Source organism: Sorex fumeus, unplaced genomic scaffold (genome assembly GCF_029834395.1).
Source record: "Sorex fumeus unplaced genomic scaffold, SorFum_2.1 ptg000003l, whole genome shotgun sequence".
Lineage (NCBI taxonomy): Eukaryota > Metazoa > Chordata > Mammalia > Eulipotyphla > Soricidae > Sorex > Sorex fumeus.
In genome coordinates, this window is record NW_026606060.1 from 54,422,712 (window position 1) to 54,448,602 (window position 25,891).

Consider the following 25,891-nt stretch of genomic DNA (forward strand, 5'->3'; position numbering starts at 1 on the left):
CCCTTGGAATGCTGTAGGAGAGAACAAAGGGGCCATTCCAAAGGGGGCTACTGACCAGTATCACACATGTCCCTGCCTGCAGGATTACCCTGCCCCATTGCCAGGCTTTTTTTCCGCTGTGAGTCCCTCTAATCAGGCCCATGAGGATGGGGTGGACCCCAGTAGGGCTTCATACATCCACCTAACCTTCTCCATTGTAAGAACCAGACTTCTGATGAAGGGACTCGCTTAAACAAAGGGGGCTACAGTTAAATGATCATTCTGAAAGGCATTGGTCTGATTTGACCATGGCATGTGACAGAGAAGAGACACAAGGACCGTTGTTTGCTGAGGCCGCCCAGCATGCTGGTACCTGAAGGATGCTCCTTGGGGCTGGAGCAATAGTACAACAGGTAGGGTGTTTGCCTTGCATGCGGCCGACCCGGGTTTGAATCCCAGCATCCCGTATGGTCCCCTGAGCACTGCCAGGAGTAATTGCTGAGTTCAGAGCCAGGAGTAACCCCTGAGCATTGCCGGGTGTGACCCAAAAAGAAAAAAAAAGATGCTTCTTCCCACCGTGTCCTAACTCAACCTCAAAGGCCAAACTTGCCCATTCAAGTGAAACACTGGTGCCCACGGCTGAGGCAGTGTGCTCCATGTCGGGCCAAGCAGAGCCCGAGCATGTGGGGAACCAGGACCAGAGTTTCGGTGGGTGCCCCCCTTTCCATGTTCCTAGACATTCCTGCAGCACCCTCTGAGCGCGTATCTACTTGGGATGCCATGCAGGGCAGTACTTACCTCACTGGTTAGTTTCGAGGCCCGGGAGAAGACGTTGTCCTCGCCACTGTCTCTGCTGTTGTTATGAACCTCCTGCCTCTGTCCTGGGACCAGATTATTTTCGACCTCAAACTGGTTGAGCTGCAGAAAAGCAAAGCAACACCTGCTTGAATCTGCTTATTCACATCCCACTGACGAAAGCTCTCTTGTACTCGTCTCCATGAGAGGAACCCTGTGGGCAGGAGGATGGTGTTTGTCCCGAGGAGGGGAGCCCTAGGGGTTACTGGGCCAGAGTCCCCAGGAGTCCCAGGAGGGCAGGAGCTGTTGGGTGAGACTGACTGAAGACTTGGGTGGGTCTGGAAAGGGCCCAGGGCCTCATGATCCAGTGGCCACACACACACTGACCACTGATGGGTCATAGAGCCTTGGGCTAGACCCGGGAACCAGGTTTCAGCGTGATTTTCTTACCATTTTCTTCGCTCTAGCCAGCTGTAATTTTTTCTTCTCAGACATCTCTATTAGGGATGGGGATCAGGGCCTCATCTCACCACTCCAGTTGAAATGAGGATTTCTCCTCATGGATGGAGGTGCTGCAAGAGAGTGCCACAAGAGGCTGAGGCCTCGCATTTATAGAGGGGGCTCATGGGTGTGGTTCAGTTTCTGCAGCCCCATTGGCCAGTGAGAATTCCAACCCCTCCCAGGGACCCCTGGTTTCCACATCCTACAGCCCAGGCAACAGTGACATCACAATGGAGGCTGCACCCACTTGTGCTCATGCAGCAGTTGGGCCTGAGGGAAGCTCCCCCACCCCCACCCCAGGATCCCCAGCATTCCCCCTTCCCCAACATGGCTCAGAATGTCCAGCTGAAGAGTGGGCAAGGAACGTCCTCGAAGAGAAATTGCACTATTCTATGCCCTGACCCTTCCCACCTTGCCATAGTTCAGTTCACTACTTGCTCAATCCCAGAAATCATGTCCAGAGATCCCTAACCTTAACGCCTGTACTACATTTCTGCCTTCTCAATATACATTTCTAACATTTTCATTCTCACCTCTGCTGAAGAGTGAAATCATTATAAAGAACACGTACTGATTGGAGCTTTGCAGTCTTCTAAATCTGAGCTGTCAGCCCTGTCTCTCCCTCTGTGGGCAGCCAAGAGTTGGCTATCTGGAAAGAGTGCTAGCTCAGTGTTCTCATTGCATGATGGTTTTCAAGAGAAGCAGCATAGGGACATTCACACTGTTGGGGTCTGTGATCTAAGGAACGAGTGCAGCACAAATGTGAAAGTTCAACAGAGCTTTATTTCGTGCCAAGCACAGAGTCCAGATACTGTTCGATCAGTATCTGCTCCAGCGGGCCCAGTAACATCTTCATTGTGACACTTGTTACTGTGTTTGGCATATCGAACACATCACTGGTAGCTTGCCAGGCTTTGCCGTGCGGGTGAGATACTCTTGGTAGCTTGCCAGGTTCTCCGAGTATATATAATTTATGTGTATATAAATATGTAATCAATATATACGTAGATATATTTATGTGTGGAATTAATATTTTTATTATATTATATATTATCCAATGATCATTAGTAAAATTGTTGGAGTCAGAGTTCCCATACTAGCCGGTGGCCAGGAATTACTTCTGGCGGACTCCGGGGACCATACAGGATGCCTAGGACTGAATTCCAGTCAGCTGCATGCAAGGCAAACGCCTTACCCACTGTGCTATCTCTCCAGCCCCAGTGCTAATATTTTTCATCTTAAAGGTTGCTGACGTCTGAAAACTGCTAGCCTGCTTTCCGTAACTTGGATTCTTCCGTAGCTTCCGTAAATTGAATTCTGCACAAATTTTCTTCCCCTTGGTTCCCTCCACGCATGTTGCCGAGCTGTAGGTTTGGTTTGATTTTGGTGCCCACCCGGAGATGTTCAGGGGTTACTCCTGGCTCTGAGTTCAGGAGTTACTCCTGGTGGTGCCCTGAGGACTGTATGGGAGGGATGAACTCAAGTAGGTCGTGTGCAAGGCAAGAGCCTTATTCACTGTACTATCTCTCCAGCCCCCTACCAAGCTGTAGGTTTTAAAGGAAAATGATCTCAGTCACATGAATGCTGCCTGTAGGAAACTGCAAAATATTGCTAGGTAGTTTCTAACTCCCGCATAATGGCAGAGACCCAAGAATCCCTCCTGTTCTTCAGAAAAGATTTATCAAGTTATATCTCAAGCATAGCGGGTAGGGCGTTCGCCTTACAAGCGGCCAACATGGCCGACCCGAGTTCGATTCCTCCGCCCCTCTCGGAGAGCCCGGCAAGCTACCGAGAGTATTGGATATGCCAGACACAGTAACAACAAAGTCTCCAATGGAGACGTTACTGGGCCCGCTCGAGCAAATCGATGATCAACGGGAGGGCCTTTACCTTTACCTTTTATCTCAAGCATAAGACATACAAAAGAAGATATGCAATAAAAAACAAACTTCATGGGATGGAGAAATAATATAATGGGTAGGGCAACCCAGGCTCAATCCTCAGCCTACAATCCCCAAGCCCCTGCCCAAAAATGATCTCTCAACATCACCAGGTGTGAAGTGTGTGTGTATGGGGGTGGGAGGGGCATTGTGGCATTATTTATTTGTTTTGAGATTTGTTTGGGGGCCACACTTGGTAGTATTCCCGGTTCTGGGCTCAGGATTTCAATTGGAGGGGTTCTGGGAACCATATGAGGTGCCAGGAATCAAATCCCAGTCCTTCACATGCAAGGCACGCTCCCTACATACTGTACTAAAGGGACAAAAGGAAAAGAAAGACAGACTTTCAAAAGCTGGTTGAAATCCTGAACTCTATGGAAATGAGGAATCTTGGGCCAGACATCAAAGTACTACAGTATGTGCTGGAGCAGAGCTGGGTGTGGTGTAGCTCAGCTGCTGAGAGAGAGAGAGAGAGAGAGAGAGAGAGAGAGAGAGAGAGAGAGAGAGAGGAAAGGTGAGAGGAGAGAGAAAGGAGAGAAATGAACACCCATGGGCAGCCCACAATGGTTTTGCTCTCTTGTTCAGGACAAAGAAATCTGTGTCAAGAGCATCATCCTATCACAAGTGAAGTGACAGCCAGTTAAAAGCCCTAAGGCTACTGAGCCCTACACACTGGGCCCTAAGGCTACTGAGGACTCATGCACACATACTTTGCACTCTGGAAGTCTAGATTTAATCCTCAGCGCCATTTAGAGCCATCCCAGAGAAACAGGCCAAGAAATAGGCCCTAATCACTGCAGGTATGTGCCGCCCCCAACAAAAGATACCCCCTACCCCAAAAAATTTATTTAAAAATTCCAGAGTCCCACAAAATCAGTCTTAATCCCATTCCCTGTAGGCTCTTGCAGCACTGTTTGTTTTTTTTAGGACCACATCAGCAGTGCTCAGGGATCAATCTTTGATGAGCTCAGGAGACCATATTGGGTGCTTGGTTATCCCTGTGTAAGGCAAGTGCCCTACCCATAGTACTATCACTCAGGCCCAACAGTATTCTTATTTTGGAGGCGGGGTTTGGTGGTGTCGATTCTTATTTAAGTTTAGTCTATCTTATTTAAGTTTAAGACAATACCTGGTGCAATTAGGTTCTCAAAAATTAGTCAGTGATTGAATGTAATTCAAATTGGCATAATTTGAGTTATGGCTTGAATATTATTTGTTTGCTTTTGAGGGCCATACCTCCAGCAGTAGTTAGGTGACTCCTTAGCTTAGGGTTCAGTACTGGTAATTCTCAGGGCACCACACACAGACCTCCCACATGGAAAACATGTGCTCCAACTCAGTGAGGTATCACTCCAGCCTGCAACATATATATATATATATATATATATATATATATATTTTTTTTTGCTTTTTGGGTCACACCCAGCGATGCACAGGGGTTACTCCTGGCGGTGCTCAGGGGACCATATGGGATGCTGGGACTCGAACCTGGGTCGGCCGTGTGCAAGGCAAACGCCCTACCCGCTGTGCTATCGCTCCAGCCCCCAGGCTGCAACATATTTTTAAAAAATGTTTAATTGAGATTCTACAACGAGATTAATATTTATAATGGTCTGTCATGCACATAATTCCATCTCCATGCCCATCAGCAGTGTGCCTGTTCCTCTCCAAAGGAATCCAAGACTCCTCCCCCCTAAGACACACCCAAAAAATATTTTAGAAAAATGTATTTTAGACACCTGTCGCACTGTCCTGTAGTACTGTTCTCCCGTGTTCATCAATTTGCTCGAGCAGGCACCAGTAACATCTCCATTGTGAGATTTGTTCTTACTGTTTTTGGTATATTGAATATGCCCTGGGGAGCTTGTCAGTCTCTGCCATGCGGGTGGGATACTCTCTGTAGTTTGCTAGGCTCTCCGAATGGGTGGAGGAATTGAACCCGGGTCGGCTGCATGCAAGGCAAATGCCCTACCTGCTATGCTATCGCTCTATAGTTTATAAAACCTGTTATTTGTAGTGGTTGATTCATAAAACATTTCAGAATTACACCCTCATCAGATTGTCCACTTCCCACTACCATTGTCCCAGTGTCTGACCCCTCCTCTTTTTCCACGACTCCCCACCATAGTTGACTTTGTATTGAAGACCAGCCCTCGGTTTCTGTTACCTTTGGGCATTTGTTACTCCTCTACTATGTCACTTTACATCACGAATATAAGAGAGACTATTCTACATCTGTCTCTCTCCTGACTAACCTCACTCAGAATGATACTCTCCAGATCCATTCATGCTGCAGGAAATTATATTTATTATTTTCATCAGCTGTTTTAAAACTATCTACTTCAAGACATATAGCAAAATGAATGCTCAAGGTTACCAAAAGATCTAGTATAGGATGACCTTTCACTTTAAGAACACTTGAGTGGGAGAGAAATGGTACAGCAAGTAGGGATTGCCTTGCACATGTCTGTCTGGGTTTGATCCCAGGCATCTCATGGTCCTTCAAGCACTGCCAGAAGAAATTCCTGAGTGCAGAGCTAGGAGTAACCCCTGAGCATCACTATGTATGCATCACCCAAAAAAAGAACACACCAGGATGCCACTAAGACAAGGAAAACATGGGAGAATTACCAACCAATCAAAAAAGCAGAAAAAAAAGACTAACTGCTCCTTGAGGACCCGTTATTAGAAGATAGAATGGAAGGTGCAATCCAGGGTGGGGCTGAGCGATAACTGTCTATAAGACACACCAGACGACAGTCATTAACAGTTTCGCTGGGTGGTAAAGGCAGAGCCAGGGAGCAAATGACCTTTAAACATTATTTCCTGTAGTAAAAATCAGGACGTTAGTGAGTGAAGTCAGGTCATGGTGAGGCCACCTCTCAGTTCATTGACGCTGCGGCTTTCGGTTCTGCCCTCATGTCCAGGAAAGTCTGAGCCTCTGATTCTCTGTGTGGGGAAACCTGTTCTTTGGCGTTCTTGGGATTCTCCTCCAGAACCCTGACCTGACTCTAACTTACTGTCCCCAATTCTAACTGTTTCTTATGTGCGGAAAGGCTGGGGAGGTGAGTGTTGTCTGGACACAGATGAGTGAGTGTCAGGCCACCTCTCTGTCTCCTGAATACCAGGCGTTACCTGCTCTGATCTTAGAAAACTTAGAAACTTTTTCCAACAAGCTTTCACAACAGAATGGTGCTAGTGCTTAAAACATTATTTCTCTTGGGCTAATGTTCCAAATGCTTTGTTTAATGTCCCTAGAGGCTTTTCAGTGATTTCTTTTTCAGATAGACTGGATGTTGGGAATACAGCTTCAATAATAGTGTGTTCTGCAGATGAATGGTTGAAGAAACCCTGGTACATCTACACAATGGAATAGTATGCAGCCATAAGAAGAGATGAAATCATGAAATTTACATATAAGTGGATGACATTGAGAGTATCATGCTAAGTGAAATTAGTCAGAAAGAGAAGGTCAGACATAGAATGACTGCACTCATTTGTGGAATATAGAGTAGCATAATATGAGACTAATACCTAAGGATAGTAGAGATAAGGTCCAGGAAGATCACACCAGGGTTTGGAAGCCAGCCCCAAGTGCTGGGGGAAAAGGAAGTTAGGAATGGAGAGGGGACCACTTAGTAAATCATGATTGGAGGGATAACTCAGGTTGGGAGATATGTGCTGAAAGTAGACCAAGGACCAAACACGATGTCCTCTTAGTATCTGTATCACAAATCACAATGCCCAAAATTAGAGAGAGAGTAAGAAAGACTGTACCTGCCACAGAGGCAGGGAGTGGGGTGTGGTGGGGTTGGCAGGTGGGACACTGGGAACAATGGTGATGAGAAATGTGCACTGGTAGAGGGATGGTTGCTCGAACATTGTTCAAATGAAATGCAATCATATATGTTTGTAACTCTATCTCAGGGTGATCCAATAAATTTTTTATTTAATAAATTAACATTGTGTAGATGTACCAGAGTTTCTTCAATTAAATTTTATTTAATAAACTATTTATTTAAAAAATAGTGTGTTCTGTTGTCTCTTTGGACTTTAAAATAGGAGTGTTGGTGCTGGAGAGATAGTATAGTGGCTAGGACACTCGTCTTGCACAAGGACAACCCAGGTTCAATCTGCAGCATCCCTTATGGTCCCTTGAGCACCACCAAGAGAGATCCCTGTGCACAGAGCCAGAAGTAAGCCCTGACCATCATCCGGTCTGGTCCCAAAACAGACAAAAAATAAAATAAAACCAGGATGTTGAGCTAACTTGAAGGAACTAATCTAATAATACCTGTGGGTGATCACCCTGGCTGCAGTGCTGAGAGACCCTGAGGACTGCAGAGAACAACAGCCAAGCCCCAAACTGGGAATAGTCTCTGAGCCTTGCTGTTCTGAAAGTCACATGCTTGCTATTCTAAGACACAGAATAACAGACATGTGACTTTCATTTACACCCAGCAAATCACAGAGCTATAGTATTAAACAGGAAGCTTCATTCTATTGACAATTTATTTACATGGATGACCTCTGACCTATGTGTGAGTGGTTTGGGAATGAATTTTCAACCTAGTTAATTAAACGTATATGGTTCTGACCTATTTTGGATATTTACAGGGGATGGCGGGCCACACCTGGCTATGCTCGGGGCTTCCTCCTTTGCTCAGGAATCACTCCTGGCAGTGCTCAGGGGACCCAGCTGGAGAAACCACGTGCAAGGCAGGAACCTTAACCTTTGTACTATTTCTCCAGCCCTAACTTAGACATTTATTCATTTGCTTTTGGGGCCACACCTGGTGGTGCTTGGGGGCCATCTCTGGCTCTGTGCTCAGGAGTGACTCATGGCAGTCCTCAGGGAGCACATGCAGTGTCGAGGACTTGAATGGGAGCTGGCCAAATGCAAGGGAAGGGCCTCAATCCTTGTATTCTCTGGCCCCATTTCAAATATTTTAAAAGGCAAAAATTCAGTGGGTCTAGGATAACACCCCAAGGATTGATATTTGCTATTGAAGGAAGATGGAAATTTAAGAAGAAAAGATAAGAACTGGGGCTAGATAGTACAATGGGTAGGGGCTTGCCTTGCATGCTGTCAACCTGGGTTCAATCCCCGGTCCCCTAGGTCTGCGAGGAGTGATTCCTGAACAAAGCCAAGGGTGGCCCCAAAATCAAAAGAAAAAAAAAAAAGACAAGAACATTACTAATGGTCTTATGCAATGTCAAAAGTGATGGTAAACAAAATATTTTTAGTTTGAGCCTAAACTAAATTTTAGTTTTGGGGCCATACCCAGTGATGCTCAGGGCTTTACTCCTGGCTCTGCTGTACTCAGGAATTATTCCTGGTGATGCTTGGGTGACCATTAGGGATGTCAGGGATCGAACCTGAGTCAGCCAGGTGCCAGGCAAGTGCCCTATCTGCTGTACTCTTCGATCCAGCCCCCCACTGCCACCCAGTTACTTTTTACTACAGCATAAGTGTGAGCTGCAGGGGGCTGGAGTGATAGCACAGCAGGTAGGGCATTTGCCTTGCACGCGGTTGACCTAAGTTCGATTCCCAGCATCCCATACGGTCCCCTGAGCACCGCCAGGAGTAATTCCTGAGTGCAGAGCCAGGAGGAACCCTTGTGCATTGCTGGGTGTGACCCAAAAAGAAAAAAAAAGTGTGCGCTGCAGCCTGTGCCACCCGACTAGTTCTTCTCTCTGCAGTCCAGTGCCCCCTCCTGGTGTTATGGTGTTTTTAGCATGTGGCCACTGCCCGGGCACCCTCAGGTGTTAGAAAACCGTTGTCGAAGTTGTCGAAGAGGTTGTTGAAGGCCCTGGTGGGGTCTCTCTGCTTCTATACCTGCTGTGAAGTTCATGTGGAAGGATTTTCCTCAGGAATGCCAGCGCAGGGTGGGCCTGGGTCTCACATGCCGTCTCACCCAGCCGTCCTTCTCGCTCTGCCGCTGGCCATCCTGCGGCTCTGATCTCAGGATCCAAGCAAACTGAGGCAGGCCACCCTGACTGCTCTTTGTCTCAGGGTTTCCTGCATGGACACCACAGGCCAGAGATCCGGGTGAGCCCAGTTCACATCTTCTCCCTGCTCACAGGGGCCCGAAGCTATTCTCCCCACCCCCTTATTTTTTTCCCTGCCATCCCTTTAAAGTTTTGCCATCCAGATGCAACTTGCCCATCAGTGACTTCCCACTCAGGAACCACATCATCCACATTCTGCCTTTATCAGATTTCAGATGAGCAGATAATGAAGTTCACAGAAGGTAGTTTGTCATGGAGGCCTTCTTAGTCCATTTACCTACAACATAGAGTTCGAGTTTAACTAATTGATTGATTTTTATTTTTTTTTCACCCAGCAATGCTCAGGGATTATTCCTGGCTCTGCACTCAGGAATTACTCTTGGCAGGACTGGGAGATGGGGGAACCCATGAGATGCTGGGGATCGAACCCCAGTCAGCAACCTGCAAGGCAAGTGCCCTAACCACTGTACTGTCATCTGGCTCTGAGTTCGATTTTAAAGCGGAGGCACAGAGAGTTAGAGTCACAACTGGGATTCATTGTGGGGGTCAGACCCAGCTGTGAACCCTCTCACTGCAGAGCAAGTGCTCACCCTCTGAGTGATCTCTCCAGACCTGTAACTGTTTCTTTCTTTGTTTATTGGTTTTGGGGCCACACCTAACATGCTCAGGGGTTACTTCTAGCTCTGCACTCAGGAATCACTCCTGACAGTCCTCAGGGGACTCTATGGGGTGCCAGAGATCAAACCTGAGTCAACCATGTGCAAGGCAAGATTCTTGCTCACTGGACTATAACTATTTATTTATTTATTTATTTAAATTTTTATTAGTGAGACACCATGAGGTACAGTTGTAGACTTACAAATTTTTGTGCTTGGGTTTCAATTATACAATGATCAAATACCCATCCCTCCACCAGTGCCCATTTCCCACCATCACGGGTCCCGGTATCCCTCCCACCCCCCATCCCCCTCATCCCATCCTACTTCTGTGGCAGGGCATTCCCTTTTGTTCTCTCTTTCTCTCTAATTGGGTGTTGTGGTTTGCAAAAGAGACAGTGGGTGACAATCATGTTTGGTCTATAAGGACTATAACTATTTCTTAAAGATGACCTTCTAGGGTTTCTAAAATTACAGTCATAGTTTTTGGTCATTGGGCCACACCCAACAGCTCTCAGGACTTACTCCTGGCTCTGTGCTCGGGTCATTCCTGGTCGGGCTCAGAGGCGCATACGGAAAGCTGGGGATTGAACCCAGGTAAATGGCATGCAAGGAAAATGCCTTACCCACTGTACTCCCATGAGGAGTAATTATTTCTATTTCATTTGCCTGGATGGAAGAGTTTTTTTTTTTTTCAGTTCCTTCAGGCTGATCATCAGAGTAAACAGCGAGAGAGAAACCGCATGTCAGGACCACTCCTTGGCCGCCAAGGAGTCAGAGGCAGAAAGTCTCATCATAAACCTAGGGGCTTTTTCTTCCTCTTGTTTTTAAGTTGGATGTTTCAAGTAGAAGCTGCCTTTAATGTGCTGGTTTACTGAACAGGAATCTGATTTTCGGCGTGATAACACATTCTTTGACATTAACCAGTGCAGTTGGGATTTTTAATGGTACTTTCATCTTCAAAGCCCTTCAACAACATGGATGGATTAATTATTCATTTTTGGGTTGTGGGTTAAGAAGACAAGTCTTCAAAGCCAGTATCCTTTCTCCCTTAGAATCGGGGCTCTCCACCTTTCAAATGTTGCTTTCCTGGCCCCAAGGGAGAAAAATAAACTACATCTCTCTCTTTAGCCCCCTCTCTCTCCCTCTCTCCCTTTCTCTCTCTCTCTCTCTCTCTCTCTCTCTCTCTCTCTCTCTCTCTCTCTCTCTCTCACACACACACACACACACACACACACGATGGAAATACACCCAGCACTATGGAAAGATGATGATGTCCTTACATCCTGAGTGGGATTAGGAGAAGTCGGGAAGCTGTGTTTAAGCTGTGTTTACAGTAAGCACAGGGAGAAAGAACTCTGGCCAGAGTGTTTGTTCCTGCTCCGTCTTTTGATGTGTGCTCTTAAAAAAAAAAAAAAAGATGGAACAAACACAAAGCCCTGACCAATTCAGCAGAATGGGAGCAGAATAAGTGGACGCTTATCTAGGTCGCGAAGGTACATTTTACTTCCCGATGAAGGAAAAAAATTAAAGTCCACTTTTTTTTCTTTTCTTTTTTCTATTATTTATTCCTTTCTTTTTTCTTTTTTAGGTTTGCTTTGGGAGAAGAAACCCCCGCAAACCTCCCCTGGGGTCGTCCTTGACTTGACACATCTTGTAACCGCAGGGAGCAGCTTCCCTTTGATGAGCGCCTGTCTCCACCTCCTCCGAAATGAAAGAGCAAGTGTTGGTTTGCAAACATTCTCAAAGCTCTTCCCATTAGCTCTGGACGGCGGAAACCGCAGAGAGCAGGCAAGTGGAGGTTTCTCCCGGAGAAAGCCTCGGGTGCACTTTCCCTGAGCCGCTGCCGAGGGGAGGGGGCTGCTTCCCCGGAGGGGTTCGGCGGGGACGTGGACGGGGACGCGTTAGCGCCGGGAGCCCGAAGGCGAAGGCGCAGGAGCCCGTGCTTGGACTTTCCCCGGTGATTGGCGTGTGCGCCCCTCTACAGGCGAGGCGGCCGAGAGGAACCCTTGGGTTACTGTTGCTGCTGCCGCTGCTGCTACTGTTACCAATATTTTGAAATAAGCGCCAAGGATTCCAAGCGTGGATTTGGAGAGTCCCACTTGTGGGCTACCAGCTCCGTCTGCTCTTGATTGAAAACAGAGAGAAGGCAAGGAGAGATTCGAGCGTGTGCCATGCAGCAAGGGAAGCTTGCCGAGTTTCCTTGACGCCACCCGTTGGGGCGGGTGGGGGTGCAGAACCCCGTCCCGTGGGGGCCCCGCCGCGCCCGCGCGCATCCCGCATGGGCCCGCCTCTCCGCTCGCGAGTTTAAACCTCCGCCGCGCGTCGCTCGTAAAATCCGCCGGCGAAGGATGGAGAGACGCAAACCCGGAGCGCTGCTGAGCTTGCCCTACCACCTCCGCCCCGCGGCGCTGGGGATGCCCGGGGGAACGCTGTCGCGCCTGCCGCGGCGGGACCCCTGCAGGGGCTCCTCCTGGCGCCTGGACGCTGCGGCCGGGGCCGCCCCGCGGCGGCCTTACCTGCCGCTGCCGCTGGAGGGCGCCTTCGAGCCCGCCTTCCTCCGCAAGCGCAACGAGCGCGAGCGGCAGCGGGTGCGCTGCGTCAACGAGGGCTACGCGCGCCTGCGGGAGCACCTGCCCCGGGAGCTGGCGGAGCGGCGGCTCAGCAAGGTGGAGACGCTGCGCGCAGCCATCGGCTACATCAAGCACCTGCAGGAGCTGCTGGACGGCGCCGGCCCGCCGTGCCGGGCCGAGTGCAACAGCGACGGCGAGTCCAAGACCTCCTCTGCGCCTTCGCCCTGCAGCGAGGCCGAGGAGGGGGGCGTCTAGTGGGGCGCCCCGGGCCCCGCGCGTCCGGGACTGCAAGGGGTTTGCATTTTTACTAATTTTTTTTCAGGTCTCAGTTTTATAGGGGACAAAAAAAAAACCTGTCCATACTTTAGGGAAGAAAAGAAAAATGCACTCTATGTTCTGGGGGTCCTATCTACCACCCTTATTACTCTTATTTGGGTCAGGTGCCTGAACCTTAGGGGTGCGTATTGAGGACACGTTCAAAAATGCAAACTGCAAGATTCTGGAGTCCCTCGTTGAAAACAAAATTGTTCGGCCGTTACAACTGGAAATTCCCACAGTTGGTGGAGTGGGTTAATTGGGGGCACAAACATTGAGCCCACGAAAGAAGATTTCCCGGCCCTTTCCACCCACCTCAGCCTCCCTCCCCCCCCCCCCCCCCCCCCCCCCCGCCAGCTCCCAATAAATACGCCACAGCCCTTGAGATGACGGGAGCGGTTTTTTTGTTTTGTTTTTTTTCTGCGTTTCCTTCTTCGGAGGATTAGTCAGCAATGCTTGTCTCTGCTTTGGGTCAAGGTGTCTGTAAGGAACGCAGGGCTGTTCCGGGCTGCGATGCACCCGGGCTGAGTCCGTGCATTGCTACAGGGACTTTCTGTCTCCCATGCACCCCATTTTTTTCCGTGAAGCTACTCTTCAGAAACTCTGTGGAAGCCTACGATGTGTCCTGTCGAGCCTTGTTCTCTTTGCAAGAGAATTCAAATTTGTATAAAAACTTACGTGCCGTCTTCATGCTTTTATGCTTTTTAAAACTGTTGCTTTTCTCTGTACACACTCTGTGGTTCTCATTCCAATTAACCTTGGGTTGAAGTGATGCTGTGACTTTAAAAAAAGAAAAAGAAGGAAAGAAAATTGTTTGAGTTTTCTACTGGTTGGGCTGAAATTGGCAGATTTCTCAAAGTTTTAAGTTTTATCATCAGAAGGGTTTCCTGGTGTACTGTAATTACGTAGTGACTGTCTCTCTCTCTCTCTCTCTCTCTCTCTCTCTCTCTGTCTCTCTGTCTCTCTGTCTCTCTGTCTCTGTCTGTCTCTGTCTCTGTCTCTCTGTCTCTGTCTCTGTCTCTGTCTCTCTCTCTCTCTCTCTCTCTCTCTGAGTACACACATGCACTCACGTGTGCCAGTGATAGAACCCAGGGTTCATGCATGCCAAGCACCACCCTACCACCACTGAACTATCATTTCCACTTTTCTCAGTCTTTGGGGGTGGGAGAGGCTTGGGGCCAACCCCATGATGCTCAGGATATTGCACTGGGGTGGGCAGCAAGCATGTCAAGCACCTTACGCCCTGCACTATCTCTCTGTTCCTGTTCTCAGTCTTTTCAAAGCCTTTAATTCTGGTCATCTTTCCTCCCTTTGGGGAACACTTGTGAATTCTGTGGGTAAGTCAAATGCTTGTTTACATATCAAGATAAACATTCTCCAAAGTTGTTTCCTATTAAGCCCCAAGCACTGCTTGGTGTGACCCAAAAACAAAAAACAAAATAAAAAAAAAAGTAATTTTACCTAATCAGCAGAATTGCCTTCTCACAAGTCGGCTTAGGGGATGGGCAAAGAAAATGAACAAGGGAGTGGGGAGCTCAGGCTAGTTTTTTCCTGGGGTTTATTGATCTGTGATTCATTCCTGGCTCCAACTTCTCCCCCAAAGCTAAGGCTTGCCTACTCCTCACCCAGGCTCTCCTTCCTTTGAGTGACCAAGCAAAATCTCTTTAACCTGTACAGCTTAATCCATCCTATTTCACAGAGGTGGGTAAAGGCCTTGGTATTCTGTTTTCGTTTATTTTGTCTTGTGCTTATTCGTAGTTCTGTGCTCAGGGAACACTCCTGGTGGTGTTCAGGGGACCTTAAGTGATTCTGGGAATGGAACTTGGGTTGACTGCTTGCAAGGAAATCCCCTTGGGCTTAACTCCCTGGCCCCCAGACTTCCAATGAGAAATGAGCTGTGCTCTCGTTAGTAGAGAAAAGTCCTATTTCTGGGCTCCATAGAGAGTCTGGTTAAAAGTGATCAGTAGTCCTGATCACCTTGGGTTCAACTCCTGGCACCGCATATGATACCCTGGGCTCTATCAGGAATAATCCCTGAGTGCAGAGCCAGTAGTAAGCCCTGAACACCTCTTGGTGTGGCCCCCAAAACAAAATAAAAGTGACCACTAGGGAGTGGGCAGAGGTCTTACTGGGCTGGAACTCATGACTCATGAATCAAGCTGTGAACCCCTGGTTCCACCCCTTACTATATGGTCCCCTGAATACTACCTACCAGGTGTGGCAGGAAAATATAAAAAAAGTTTGATATGTGAACTCAGCTTGATTTTCTCAGTGTTTTCAAAGGGGACCAGATAACCATGTCCTATTAGGATTTTGCCTTCCAATTTAAGTCTATTTTTGTTGTTGTTGTTGTTCTGTTTTGGGGCTACACCTGGCATTGCTCAGTGGTTACTCCTGGCTCTACACTCAGGAATTACTGCTGGCGGTGCTTGGGGAACCATATGGAATGCCAAGGGTCAAACCCAGGTTCTACTGCATGCAAGGCAAAGTGCCCGTCTCTAGTTTAAGTCTAGAAGACCCCTAGATATGCGTTGACCTCATGATGCCAAATATAAGTGAAAATGTGGAATGACTAATGCTGTTCCTGGCGTTCTTCTCTGTGCTCAGGTGTGAGTTTTCAAGAGAAAGGCATGGGGATGTGTGGGACTCGAGCATTCAGTGGCCGAGAACCATTCCCCTGGCCGGCCCATGACAACAGACGGATGCAGGACCAGGGAACAGAGAAACAGGGGCCCAGGCTCGTTGTTAGTCAATTTATTCCTCTCTCCTCCCCAGACTAGTCTGATAGCACAGTCGTAGTCATAGTTTTGGTCATAGTCAAAGTCATCATAGTTCCATCACCCTAGTTCCACCCCCTAGTCCTCAACTAGTTCTTGTCTAGTCCTTATCTTCATCATAGTCCCCACTCTCCCCTTACAGCATAATTATATAAAAATCCTGAAGGGTCGGGGTACATATATGTGGGGTTGAACATTGTCATAATAACGAACAGAGGTAAAGCCACTCCTTCAGGGGAAGTTCTAGGGGATTAACTCAAGGACAAAATCAAGAGATATGTTAATCTTAAAGGTTGCCTCTTCCTGGGGACATCTCACTAGGTATCTCAGACTACAGCCCTCCGGCCAGGTTAATCTTTCCTAACCCCAGCAGGGTCTTATTCAGTTACTTCTTTTTGGGTCATAACAGCATTTTGTTCCATGACTATGCTTTTAACTTGTATACCTATGGTGCTTAACTTGTTCCCTTTTGATGCCAGGGTAGCTTACAGCTTGCCCTGGGTCCATCCAGTTCCTTCATTGGGACCCTCCTTTTGGAGGTATTAGGAAGTAAGGGCAACTGAGGTTTAAGTCAGTAAATATGATGGATGCCCAGGAATAAATATTTTTTTGGAATCAGTTAACTCCCATGTTGCAAAAGCATGGCATCAACTGTCTTCCTGTGTCTATACAAAAAGAACATTGCTAAACCATGCAAAGGACATAAAGGAAAGAGAAGAGAAATATAGGATTATTGGTGCTTGATGGAATTGGGTGTGCTTCAGGGGCACTGTTGTGGGAGTAACTCAATAAACCTAAGCTCCCTCTGAGAGAAACAAGGACAACCCAATGTTATCCAACACTCAGAGATCACTCCTCGTAGGCTCAGGAGACCATATAGGGTGCCAGGCATCAAACCCAGGTCTGCTTTGTGCAAGGCAAGTGCCTCACCCTTTGTGCTATCGCTCCAGACCCACCTGGTGTTCTGCTGTTACAGCTGCACAGATGGGCCCGGTGCCATGATTCCCTCAAACTTCCCTTCAGAACTGGCACTGCAGGAGCAGGCTAAAAACTTCCCCTTTTGTTTATGTGCACCAGCAGCAGTAACCAACATTTCTTTCCCTTAACTTAGGTTACAGCTGCCCAACTATCTAAGATATCTTCACTGGAGTCTCTATTATTCCCAAGCCTACTGAGACATATTTACCAGTCAGGGAAAACAAAAATTTTTAAAGGAAAGCACCAATGTTACCTTCTTGGCTGAGTTGAAAGAGAGACTAACAACTTGCAGAGAACCTTAGATTGGGGATGTGGATGAGATGCAGGGCCAGGGAGATAGCTCGGCTGGTGAGCGTGTGAGCGAGAACACACACACACACACACACACACACACACACACACACATACACACATTGCGAGGCCGTGAATTTTTTTTTCCTTTTGGGTCACACCTGGAAATGCAGGGGTTACTCCTGGCTCTGCACTCAGGAATTACTCCTGGCAGTGCTTGGGGGACCATATGGGATGCTGGGAATCAAACCCAGCATCTCATATGGTGCAAGGCAAACACCCTACTCACTGTGCTATTGCTCCAGCCCAGAGGCCGTGAATTTAATCCCAGCCTTTGGGGTGTAGAACTGGTGGCCCCAGAACCATGGATCCTGGGGCCTGAGCACTGAGGTGCAGAGCATCTTCTGGAGTGGTTTAGGGCTCTGAATACTGGGGAGATGCGACAAAAACATGGTATAAGGCGTGAGAGAGTACAGAAGATAGGGCACTTGCCTTGCACAGAGCTAACCCGGGTTCAATCCCTGGCATCACATATGGTCCCCTGAGCCTGCCAGGAGTAAGCCCTGAGCAGAGCCAAGAGTAAGTCTGGAGCACGTCTGGGTGTACCCCACAGAAAAATAAACAGACAAAAAAGGAGATTGATTCAGTGGTCTTACAGTAATGCAGCGCATTCACATTTCATCTTTCATGTGGGAAACACAGACACCTTGGCATTCTTCTTTTCCTTTATTGTTTTGTTTATGGGACACACCTAGCTGTGCTCAGGGCTTACTCCTGGCTCTGTGCTCAGGAATCACTCCTGGTGGGGTTTGGGGGACCCTATGGGGTGCTGGGGATTGAACCTGAGTAGGCCAAGGATAAGGTAAGTACCCTCCCTGCTGTACTATCTCTCCGATTTGTTCTGTACGATATTTCCAACCCCTCATTTAACTTCTTTAGAGAAAATTAATTAGGTCATTTCCCTAGAAACATCTTGGTGGCTAACAGAAGGAGCATCAAACAAGCATCTAAGATGTTCAGATTTTCCCTTTCTCTTAAACTCTCCAAAAGAACAAAATGAATTACTGACAAGTATGTAGGGCCAGTGAAGTGAAAGGAGCTTTAGGGAAAGGAGGCATTTATGAAAGAACAATTTGTATGGACTTCAAGATCATCTGCCTTTTTGGGGGGGGGGGGTCAGGGAGGATGTTGGGCAGTGCTCAGGGGACCCTGTGGTGCAGGTGATGGACCCCGAGCCTCCTTTGCACAGGGCCCGTCCCCAGCCCTCTGAGCTCTCTCTCCTGTCCCCTATTTTTATTCTGTTGGTTTGGTTTGGGTTTTAGACATTCAGCTCCAACACTGACTATCCTTTGTGCTTTCAGAATGTGCTTTGTGATTCATAGCCTTGGTCCACTATGGAGGCACACATCCCCCACCACTGAATGAGCAAAGGCAGGGTGGGGGCAGCAGAAGGACATATGGGGCAGTGTGGGCTCACTCAGGGTCCAGCTCCCCCACTGACTGGAGACAGGGGTGAGGTGAGAACTTCTGAAGTCTCATTGGCCTGGGGTAGGATCCACGGAAGTGAGACCACATGGTCCAGAGGTCCCTCCGGTTTGGCCATTTGTGAAGGTGCTAAGCCTTGGCCAGGGCAAGTGACCTTCAGTAGGGCTGGCCCAGGGCCAGTGACTCTCTGAATAAGGCTTGCCCAGGGCAAGTGGCTGGAAGGTGTGGCCACCTCTTGCCTCACTGTCCAGCAGTTGCTTCTCTCCTCTTCCCCGCTGAAAAGACCCAATCTGGAGCTGCAGATTCCCCTTCTTTTGAGCCCTGGAGACAGTGCGCTGTGGTTGATTTTTGTTTGAATGCAGACTTCAGAGCCTTGTGCTAAGTTGAATTTGAAGAATCTTACCACCTGGAAGGAAAAATCGGCCAACTTCAACTTCATATGAAGTGGGGAAAATGTATCCATGAGACAGTTGAGATCCCAAGTGAAAAATGCTGCAGGAAATGGAGGGTCTGATCTTCAAGTGAGTGGGGGGCTGGAGAGATAGTTCAGCAGGTAGGGTCAATCTGGGTTCAGTCCCCACCTGGGTTCAATAACCCGGCATCCCATTTGGTCCCTGGAGCACTGCTAGGAGTAATTCCTGAGGCAGAACCAGGAGTAACCCCTGAGTAATTCTGAGTGTTGACCCCAAAACAAAAATAAACAAAACAAAAAAAAAATAAGTGAGTGGAGAAGAAGAGGCTGGATGAGGCCTTTGGCAGATGGGAATGGAGTGAGAATTCTAGGCAGAGGGAGGAAAGGTTCAGATTCGGGAAAGAGCCTGAGTAAGAGGTGTCATATCAACCATGGCTATAACCAGATTCTAGAAGGCATTGGAAGCAGGCTAAAAAAAACTTGAACTTTGCTTGTCAAGCTCCCTGTGACTTATTCAATATGCCAAAAACAGTAACAACAAGTCTCACAATTTGTTGAGATGTTACTGGTGCCCACTCGAGCAAATCGATGAACAACGGGAGGACAGTGCTACAGTGCTTTGCTTGTCAGACAATGTGCAACTCTTGCGGGGAGTTAAAGGAGGAGGTGTTATTGGGAGATGTTTGGGTGGGGGTGGGGGTGCAGAATCTAAGGCCGGCAGTGGCCCGGGCAGGAAGAGGTATGTGGGAGAGGATGGCAGCATTGCCAGGTAGGTGTCTTCAATAGGTCTTGGCAACATGGAGGATGGGAAAGAGGGTTAAATTAGAGACAATTCAAGGGGGGCTGGAGTGATAATAGCACTGTAACACTGTAGCACTGTCATCCCATTAATCATTGATTTGCTTGAGCGGGCGCCAGTAGCGTCTCCATCTGTCCCAGCCCTGAGATTTTAGCATCGTAAACTTTATGCCCTCTCTCTAAGGATGCGGCACGCCAGCTGGATGTCCTTGGGCATAATGGTGACGCGCTTGGTGTGGATGGTGCAAAAATTGGTATCCTCGAAGAACCCCACCAGGTAGGCCTCGCATACCTCCTACAGCGCCATGATGGCTGAGCTCTGGGAGAGCAGGTGGGTCTTGAAGTCCTGTGCGAACTTGCGCACCAGCCGCTGGAACGGCAGCTGGAGGATAAGCAGCTTGGTGGACTTCTGGTGGCGGCGGATCTCACATAGTGCCATGGTGTCTGGGCCGGTAGCGGTGCGGCTTCTTCACACCGCCCATGGCTTGCGCGCTCTTGCAGGACGCCTTGGTGGCCAGCTGCTTGCGGGTCACCTTCCTGCCTGTTGACTTGCATGCCGTCTGCTTAGTACAAGCCCTCTCGTTCTTCCCAACTCAGCTGGAAACTCCTTCATGGCTAGGGAAATGAGACCCATTTTTGCTACTGTTGTTGGCATAGTTAGTATAATATGTGATAATACAGCGGGAATAATACATTTACTTTGCACCTGGATGACCCAGGTTTGATTCCCGGCATCCCAAATAGCCTTCTGAATACCACCAGGAGTGCTTGATTCCTGAGTGTATAGCCAGGAGTAACCCCTAAGTACAGCCAGGTGTGGCCCCCAAAACAAAACAAAACAAACAAAAAATGAGATAATTTAAGACAGCTGCCATCAGCTGGTGTTAGAAGCAGAGAACAAGAGGTTTAAGTGGTCAGTGTCTTGTTTTAGAGGCCGAGAGATTGTACAGGGCTAAGGCTCTTGGCTCGCATGTGTGATCCCAGTTCAATTCGTAGCACCATATATGAGCCCCCACAAGCAGCAACAGAGGGGGTCCCCTGAGCACAGAGCCAGGAGTAAGCCCTGAGCACAGTCACCTATAGCTCAATACCTAGCCCCCACCAAACAAAAAGTCTTGTTTTAGACATACTGGGTTTAAAATGCAGCTAGGAGTCCAGAGAGATAATACAGAGTAAGACCCTTGCTGGGCACGTGACTGATGCTAGTTCAAGCGTCTGGACCATGTGGTCTCCAAGCACTGTGAGGAGCTGGGAAGTAGCCTCTGAGCACTGCTAGGGCTGACCCAAACCACAGAAGAGATGCTGCAGGTTGAGGTGACGCAGATCACACACACACACACACACACACACACACACACACACACACACACACACACAACACTCAGGAATGGATGGGAGCCAGCACGTCTCCGTGAGAGAGTGTTGATGAGAAGCAGCCCCAGAGCCCGCACGGAAGGCGCCTTTGCAGAAGAAATTGTCTTTGAAGAGGACTGAGACGTTGCATGAAGAACCAGGTTCGATGAGATCAGGGCAATTAAATGCCGATGTCATTCGAGAAGCAGGAAGGAGTGGTGACAGCATGGTATGAATCAGAGGTGTAAGGGCGAGGGGACCCACTGGATTTGGCCATTAAAAGATCTCACTGAGGCGCATAAAAGGGACAGGTGAGAAAGCAGAGATCGAAGGCTGCCCTTTAAAACACTTCCCAGGTCATGGTGAGGGAAGCGGATGGAGTAAGAGACGGGAGAGCCAGGAGATTTGGGGACCAGAGAATAGTGGGGCTAAGGGGCTCGCCCTGACTGTGGCTGATCCTGGCTCACACTCCTGAGCACCTCCGGGGTCATTTCTGAGCACAGAACCAGGAAGAACTCTTGACCACTGCCCTGGGGGACCCCAACTCCACTCCACTGGCAAAATATTCTTCCCCTCTACCTCCCGACCACCATCATAGTTAAGATGCTTCTGAACTCCAGGTCTGGCAAGCAAAACAGTTGTAGTCAGAAGCTTCAAGGGTCTGTTTTTTTCTTTGTTTGTTTTCGTTTTTTTTTTCTTTTTGGGTCATACCCAGTGATGCTCAGGGGATAAGTCCGGGCTCTGCACTCAGTAATTACTCCTGGCAGTGCTCAGGGGACCCAATGGAATGCCAGGGATCGAACCCAGGTTGGCCGCATGCAAGGCAAATGCCCTACCCACTGTGCTATCACTCCAGCCCCTAGGCTTCGAGGGTCTGAAGTCAGAGGGAGTGGTCTCAGGAACTGGGGTGATTAAAGAGGGGTGGGGGGCAGGGGTTGGCAGGACCGAGATGCTGGGGTCTGAGGCTGGCGCAGGGTCTACCATGGCAGAGAAGGGCAGTGAGAAGCAGGAGACAGTGGGGGCAGAGGGTCTCCCTGCAACACCCCTTTGCTCCTCAGGGCCTGTTTGGATCCAGAAGCACCGAGGTGGCCATCTTCCATGAGCTGCTTCACGTGTTACAAACATCCCCACCAGAGCGGGGAATTCCTACCAGAGCAGGGAGTTTCTCAGGCCTCCCAGAGAAGGAAGAAATATTAGCTTCCAGCCAGAGACATAGCACAGGGCGGGTGGCGGGGGGGACTTCCAGGACACCCAGCTCTACCCTCCTGATCACAGATGGGCATCAGCGCCTCCAGCGGTCATCCTTGAGGACAGAGCCAGGAGTAGGCCCCAAGCACCGCTGGGTGTGGCCCCCAAACTCAAACCAAAAAGGGCAAAGCTTCAAATACCTGTGTCATGGCACATATGTTGAAGCAACAATCACACTTTATTTTACATTTTATTGACTTAAAGGCCCTCCCGTTGATCGTCGATTTGCTCGAGCGGGCCCAGTAACGTCTCCTTTGGAGACTTTGTTGTTACTGTGTTTGGCATATCGAATACTCTTGGTAGCTTGCTGGGCTCTCCGAGAGGGGCGGAGGAATCGAACTCGGGTCGGCCATGTTGGCCGCTTGTAAGGCGAACGCCCTACCACTGTGCTATCGCTCCAGCCCAAGTTTTATGACTGGGCCTGGAGTGATAGCACAGCAGGTAGGGCATTTGCCTTGCAGCGGCCTACCCGGGTTCAAATCCCAACATCCCATGTGGTCCCCAGAGCACCACCAGGAGTAATTCCTGAGTAACCACTGTGCATCACCGGGTGTGACTGAAAAAGCAAAAAAATAAATTAATTTTTAAAAAAGTTTCATGACTATAAAATCATCTGGAAAGTTCCATATTTCTTTAATTTTTGGGTTGGGCACCACAGTTGGCGTTGGCAATGCTGGGGGCTAACTCCTGACTCTGTGCTCAGGGATGACTCCTGGTGGGCTCGGGGACCATAGAGAGATGCAAGACAAGCGCCCCCCAGCTGCACTATCTCCAGCCCAGCTTCCATGCTTATGCTATGAGGGAATGACAGCATGGAGCCAAGTTTTTGATGATTTGGCCGAAAAGGCACATGATCTCCTCCTTCTGCCATCACACAGGATTTTATGATTATTTCATATGAGTGTGTTTTTGCTGAGTCAGTGTCAAATCCAGGGTACTACTCCATGTCAGTTATGTGCCCTGCCACTGAGCTACAGAGGTTTTTAATGATAGTTATATTTATCTCATCATTTCATGGCTTTAAAAATATCCAGAAAAAAATACCCAGAGAGTTGGCCAGAGTTCAAATGCATCAATAATTTATTATTATTATTATCATTATCATTATTATTTAACACTCTTCTTCAGAACAATTTCTACAAAATAACCAGAACAGGCCACTGCAGTGAATGAGGGGCGGGAAGGAGGGAAGAACAGTGTGTCTTATTTTCTTCCCTGGTGGAATTTCTGAAGGCAAGAGAAAAAAGGAAATTAGAAATTAGGAGGGAAAGAGGAGGGTTTGGAGGAGCATGGAATTGCAATGTTCATCCCTGATTTCAGTCTGAATATTGGGGGTTTGCTCTTGAAGTCCTGGATTTACTCACCTCTCAGTAACTTCACTTCAACCCAGGACTAATTTTCCTTTTTGGCTTTTTGGGTCACATCCGGCGATGCACAGGGGTTACTCCTGGCTCATGCACTCAGGAATTACTCCTGGCGGTGCTTGAGGGACCATATGGGATGCTGGGAATCGAACTCAGGTTGGCGCATGCAAGGTGAACACCCTCCCGACAGTGCTATCGCTCCAGCCCTCCCCCACCCCAACCCAGAACTCTTGGACTGGCCTCTCCTTCCAAGACCAGGTGCTGTCAGCCTTCAAGTGAACTCAGAGCAAAGTCCTATCGGTCTGGGGAAAGCAAGGCAGGGGCTGATCAGCATGACCCAGTAAGACTGAAGCCACATCATGTACTGTGCTTTTGGAGCTGTATCTGTCTAGACAAGGTTTTCTTCAGAACTCCCAAAGTTATCAGGTCTGAGAGATAGACAGCCTTGCATGTAGATTCTGGTTCGAATCCCAGCACAGCCTGGTCTGACGACCATAGAGCCAGGAGTATGGTCCCCTGACTATGGCTGGTGTTACCTAACTGCCTCCTCCCCACCTGGAAAGTCCCCAAATTATGACGGTCAACAACATTTTGTGGCTCTCTGGGCTCAGACCTTGCTGCAGGGGGCGTCTGTTGAGGTCCTTGGGAACCCAGCACCTTCTCATTCATCCCTGCCGTCCCTTAAGTCTCCATGGCCCAGGCGGGCTGAGGGCTGGACTTGCTTTCTAGTTTCCCTCTTGGCCCATGAAACCAGAGATCTATTTCCAGCTCTTTGATTCTTATCTCGGAGCCACCGTGGTTACCTTTGACTTTGGGGGTGCTGGGTGGCTAGGTGGGGTCCTTGCGTGGCTATTCAGTGGGTCCTTTGGTGAAAGCCTTTCAGCTTTGGTTTCATGTTGGGTTACTCCTAGTCGTTTGGACAAAATCAAACCGCGGGGCCAGCAGCAAGGAGACGGGCACCCAGACAAGGAGAGAACTCTCCAAACTGGTTTCTGCCCACAGAGTCAGCCAGAGGGGACCACACCTGAAGACGCTTCTCTTTGCCTTGACCTTGGAAACGGTCTGGAAGGAATCCTGTCCTGGGCTTAGTAAAGGGCCTTGGGAATTGACCTGCTTCAACTGGAGGCGTGAAGATTGGGGCTGGGCGTGAGTGAAAGGGAGGATCACTCATCGTAAGGGCAGGAAAATATTTGTTTCTACCTAAAATAAAACCACCCTGACTTGGGCTGGAGAGAGAATAGAGATGAAGGTTCTTGTGTGGCTTTGATGTTGATGGACCCCACGAGTGGCTCGTAAGAGTCGGGAGGAGAAAGACAGTCACTTTCTCCCAATTTGCCTCTGCCACCTGGGATCCAGGGTTATTGGGTTTCTTGTCTTGCTCGCAGAAGAGAATTTCAAGAGTTGACAAGCAGTGAAGTAAACAGATTATATTTAGAGGGTTTTTGAAGGGAAGGAGGAAAGGTAAAGTGGGAGAGAGTGGAGAATGAGAGAGATAGCAATGCGTTCAAGAGAGAACATGAGGGACTGGAGCGATAGCACAGCGGGTAGGGCATTTGACTTGCACGTGGCCAAAGCGGGTTCGATTCCCAGCATCCCATATGGTCCCCTGAGCACTGCCAGGAGTAATTCCTGAGTGCAGAGCCAGGAGGAACCCCTGTGCATCGCCAGGTGTTATCCGAAAAGAAAAGAGAGAGAGAGAGAGAGAGAGAGAGAACATGGGCTTCTCCAATGGTGAAGAGAGCCCCTATACATAGCCCAGCATTAGACAGGAAAGCATAAAAGTACACATCTCAAGAGGGGAGATGTGGGCGACTCATGTGCTCAGGCACCACATGTGCTTGGCCATGCAGGCGCAAGCAGCACACGGGCTCAGGCAGCAATATGTGCGCCCTTCCTTTGATCAAGGTGTCTTTTATAGGTTCTTCTGGGGTTGTCTTGATCCAGAAGTTCTGGAGTCTTCTCGGGGCGGATCACATTTTAATCAGATTAAGGGAGAGGTCCGAGGGTTTGAGGAACTTCATGGGGAAGGGTCCAATCTCCTCAGGGTCTGCTGAAGGTCTGTTTTCTGTACCCACAGGGTGGGTGAATCAGTTTTAGGATTTTCCTCTCTCAGAAGTTCTGTTGGCCTAAGTTTTATTGCCAAGAGCCTTTCCCTGCCTACCTGCCATGTTACGTCAGCTTGTGCTTTGATGTAGCTTTCATTGTGTATGGTTCCCTGAGCATCGCCAAGGGTGATTCTTGAGCACTGAGCCAGGAGTAATCTTTGAGCATCCAGGGATAATCTTTGAGCATCCAAGCCAACATAGTTGATGGCTCCAAAACCGAAAAGATAATGTATATTATAATTTTGAGGAAGTTTTTATATTGTGCTTCTTGTACATAAAGCTATTCAAGTTCTGGAGCCAAGGAGATAG

At 48.7% G+C, this 25,891-nt stretch overlaps 1 protein-coding gene and 1 pseudogene across 1 annotated transcript; one reads left to right on the forward strand and one right to left on the reverse strand.

Moving 5' to 3' along the window:
- The first annotated feature begins 12,234 nt into the window (after window positions 1-12,234).
- On the forward strand, window positions 12,235-12,711 carry ASCL4 (achaete-scute family bHLH transcription factor 4). Its single transcript, XM_056119571.1, has one exon. It carries the CDS (start codon window positions 12,235-12,237, stop codon window positions 12,709-12,711), a length of 477 nt encoding a protein of 158 aa, XP_055975546.1.
- A 6,967-nt stretch (window positions 12,712-19,678) lies between these two features.
- LOC130028744 (histone H3.1-like) lies at window positions 19,679-25,645 on the reverse strand (annotated as a pseudogene).
- Between the last annotated feature and the right edge of the window lie 246 nt (window positions 25,646-25,891).

Bases quoted from the DNA above. Each gene is read 5' to 3' on its own strand.
- ASCL4 (XM_056119571.1), top strand. From the start codon at position 12,235: ATGGAGAGACGCAAACCCGGAGCGCTGCTGAGCTTGCCCTACCACCTC.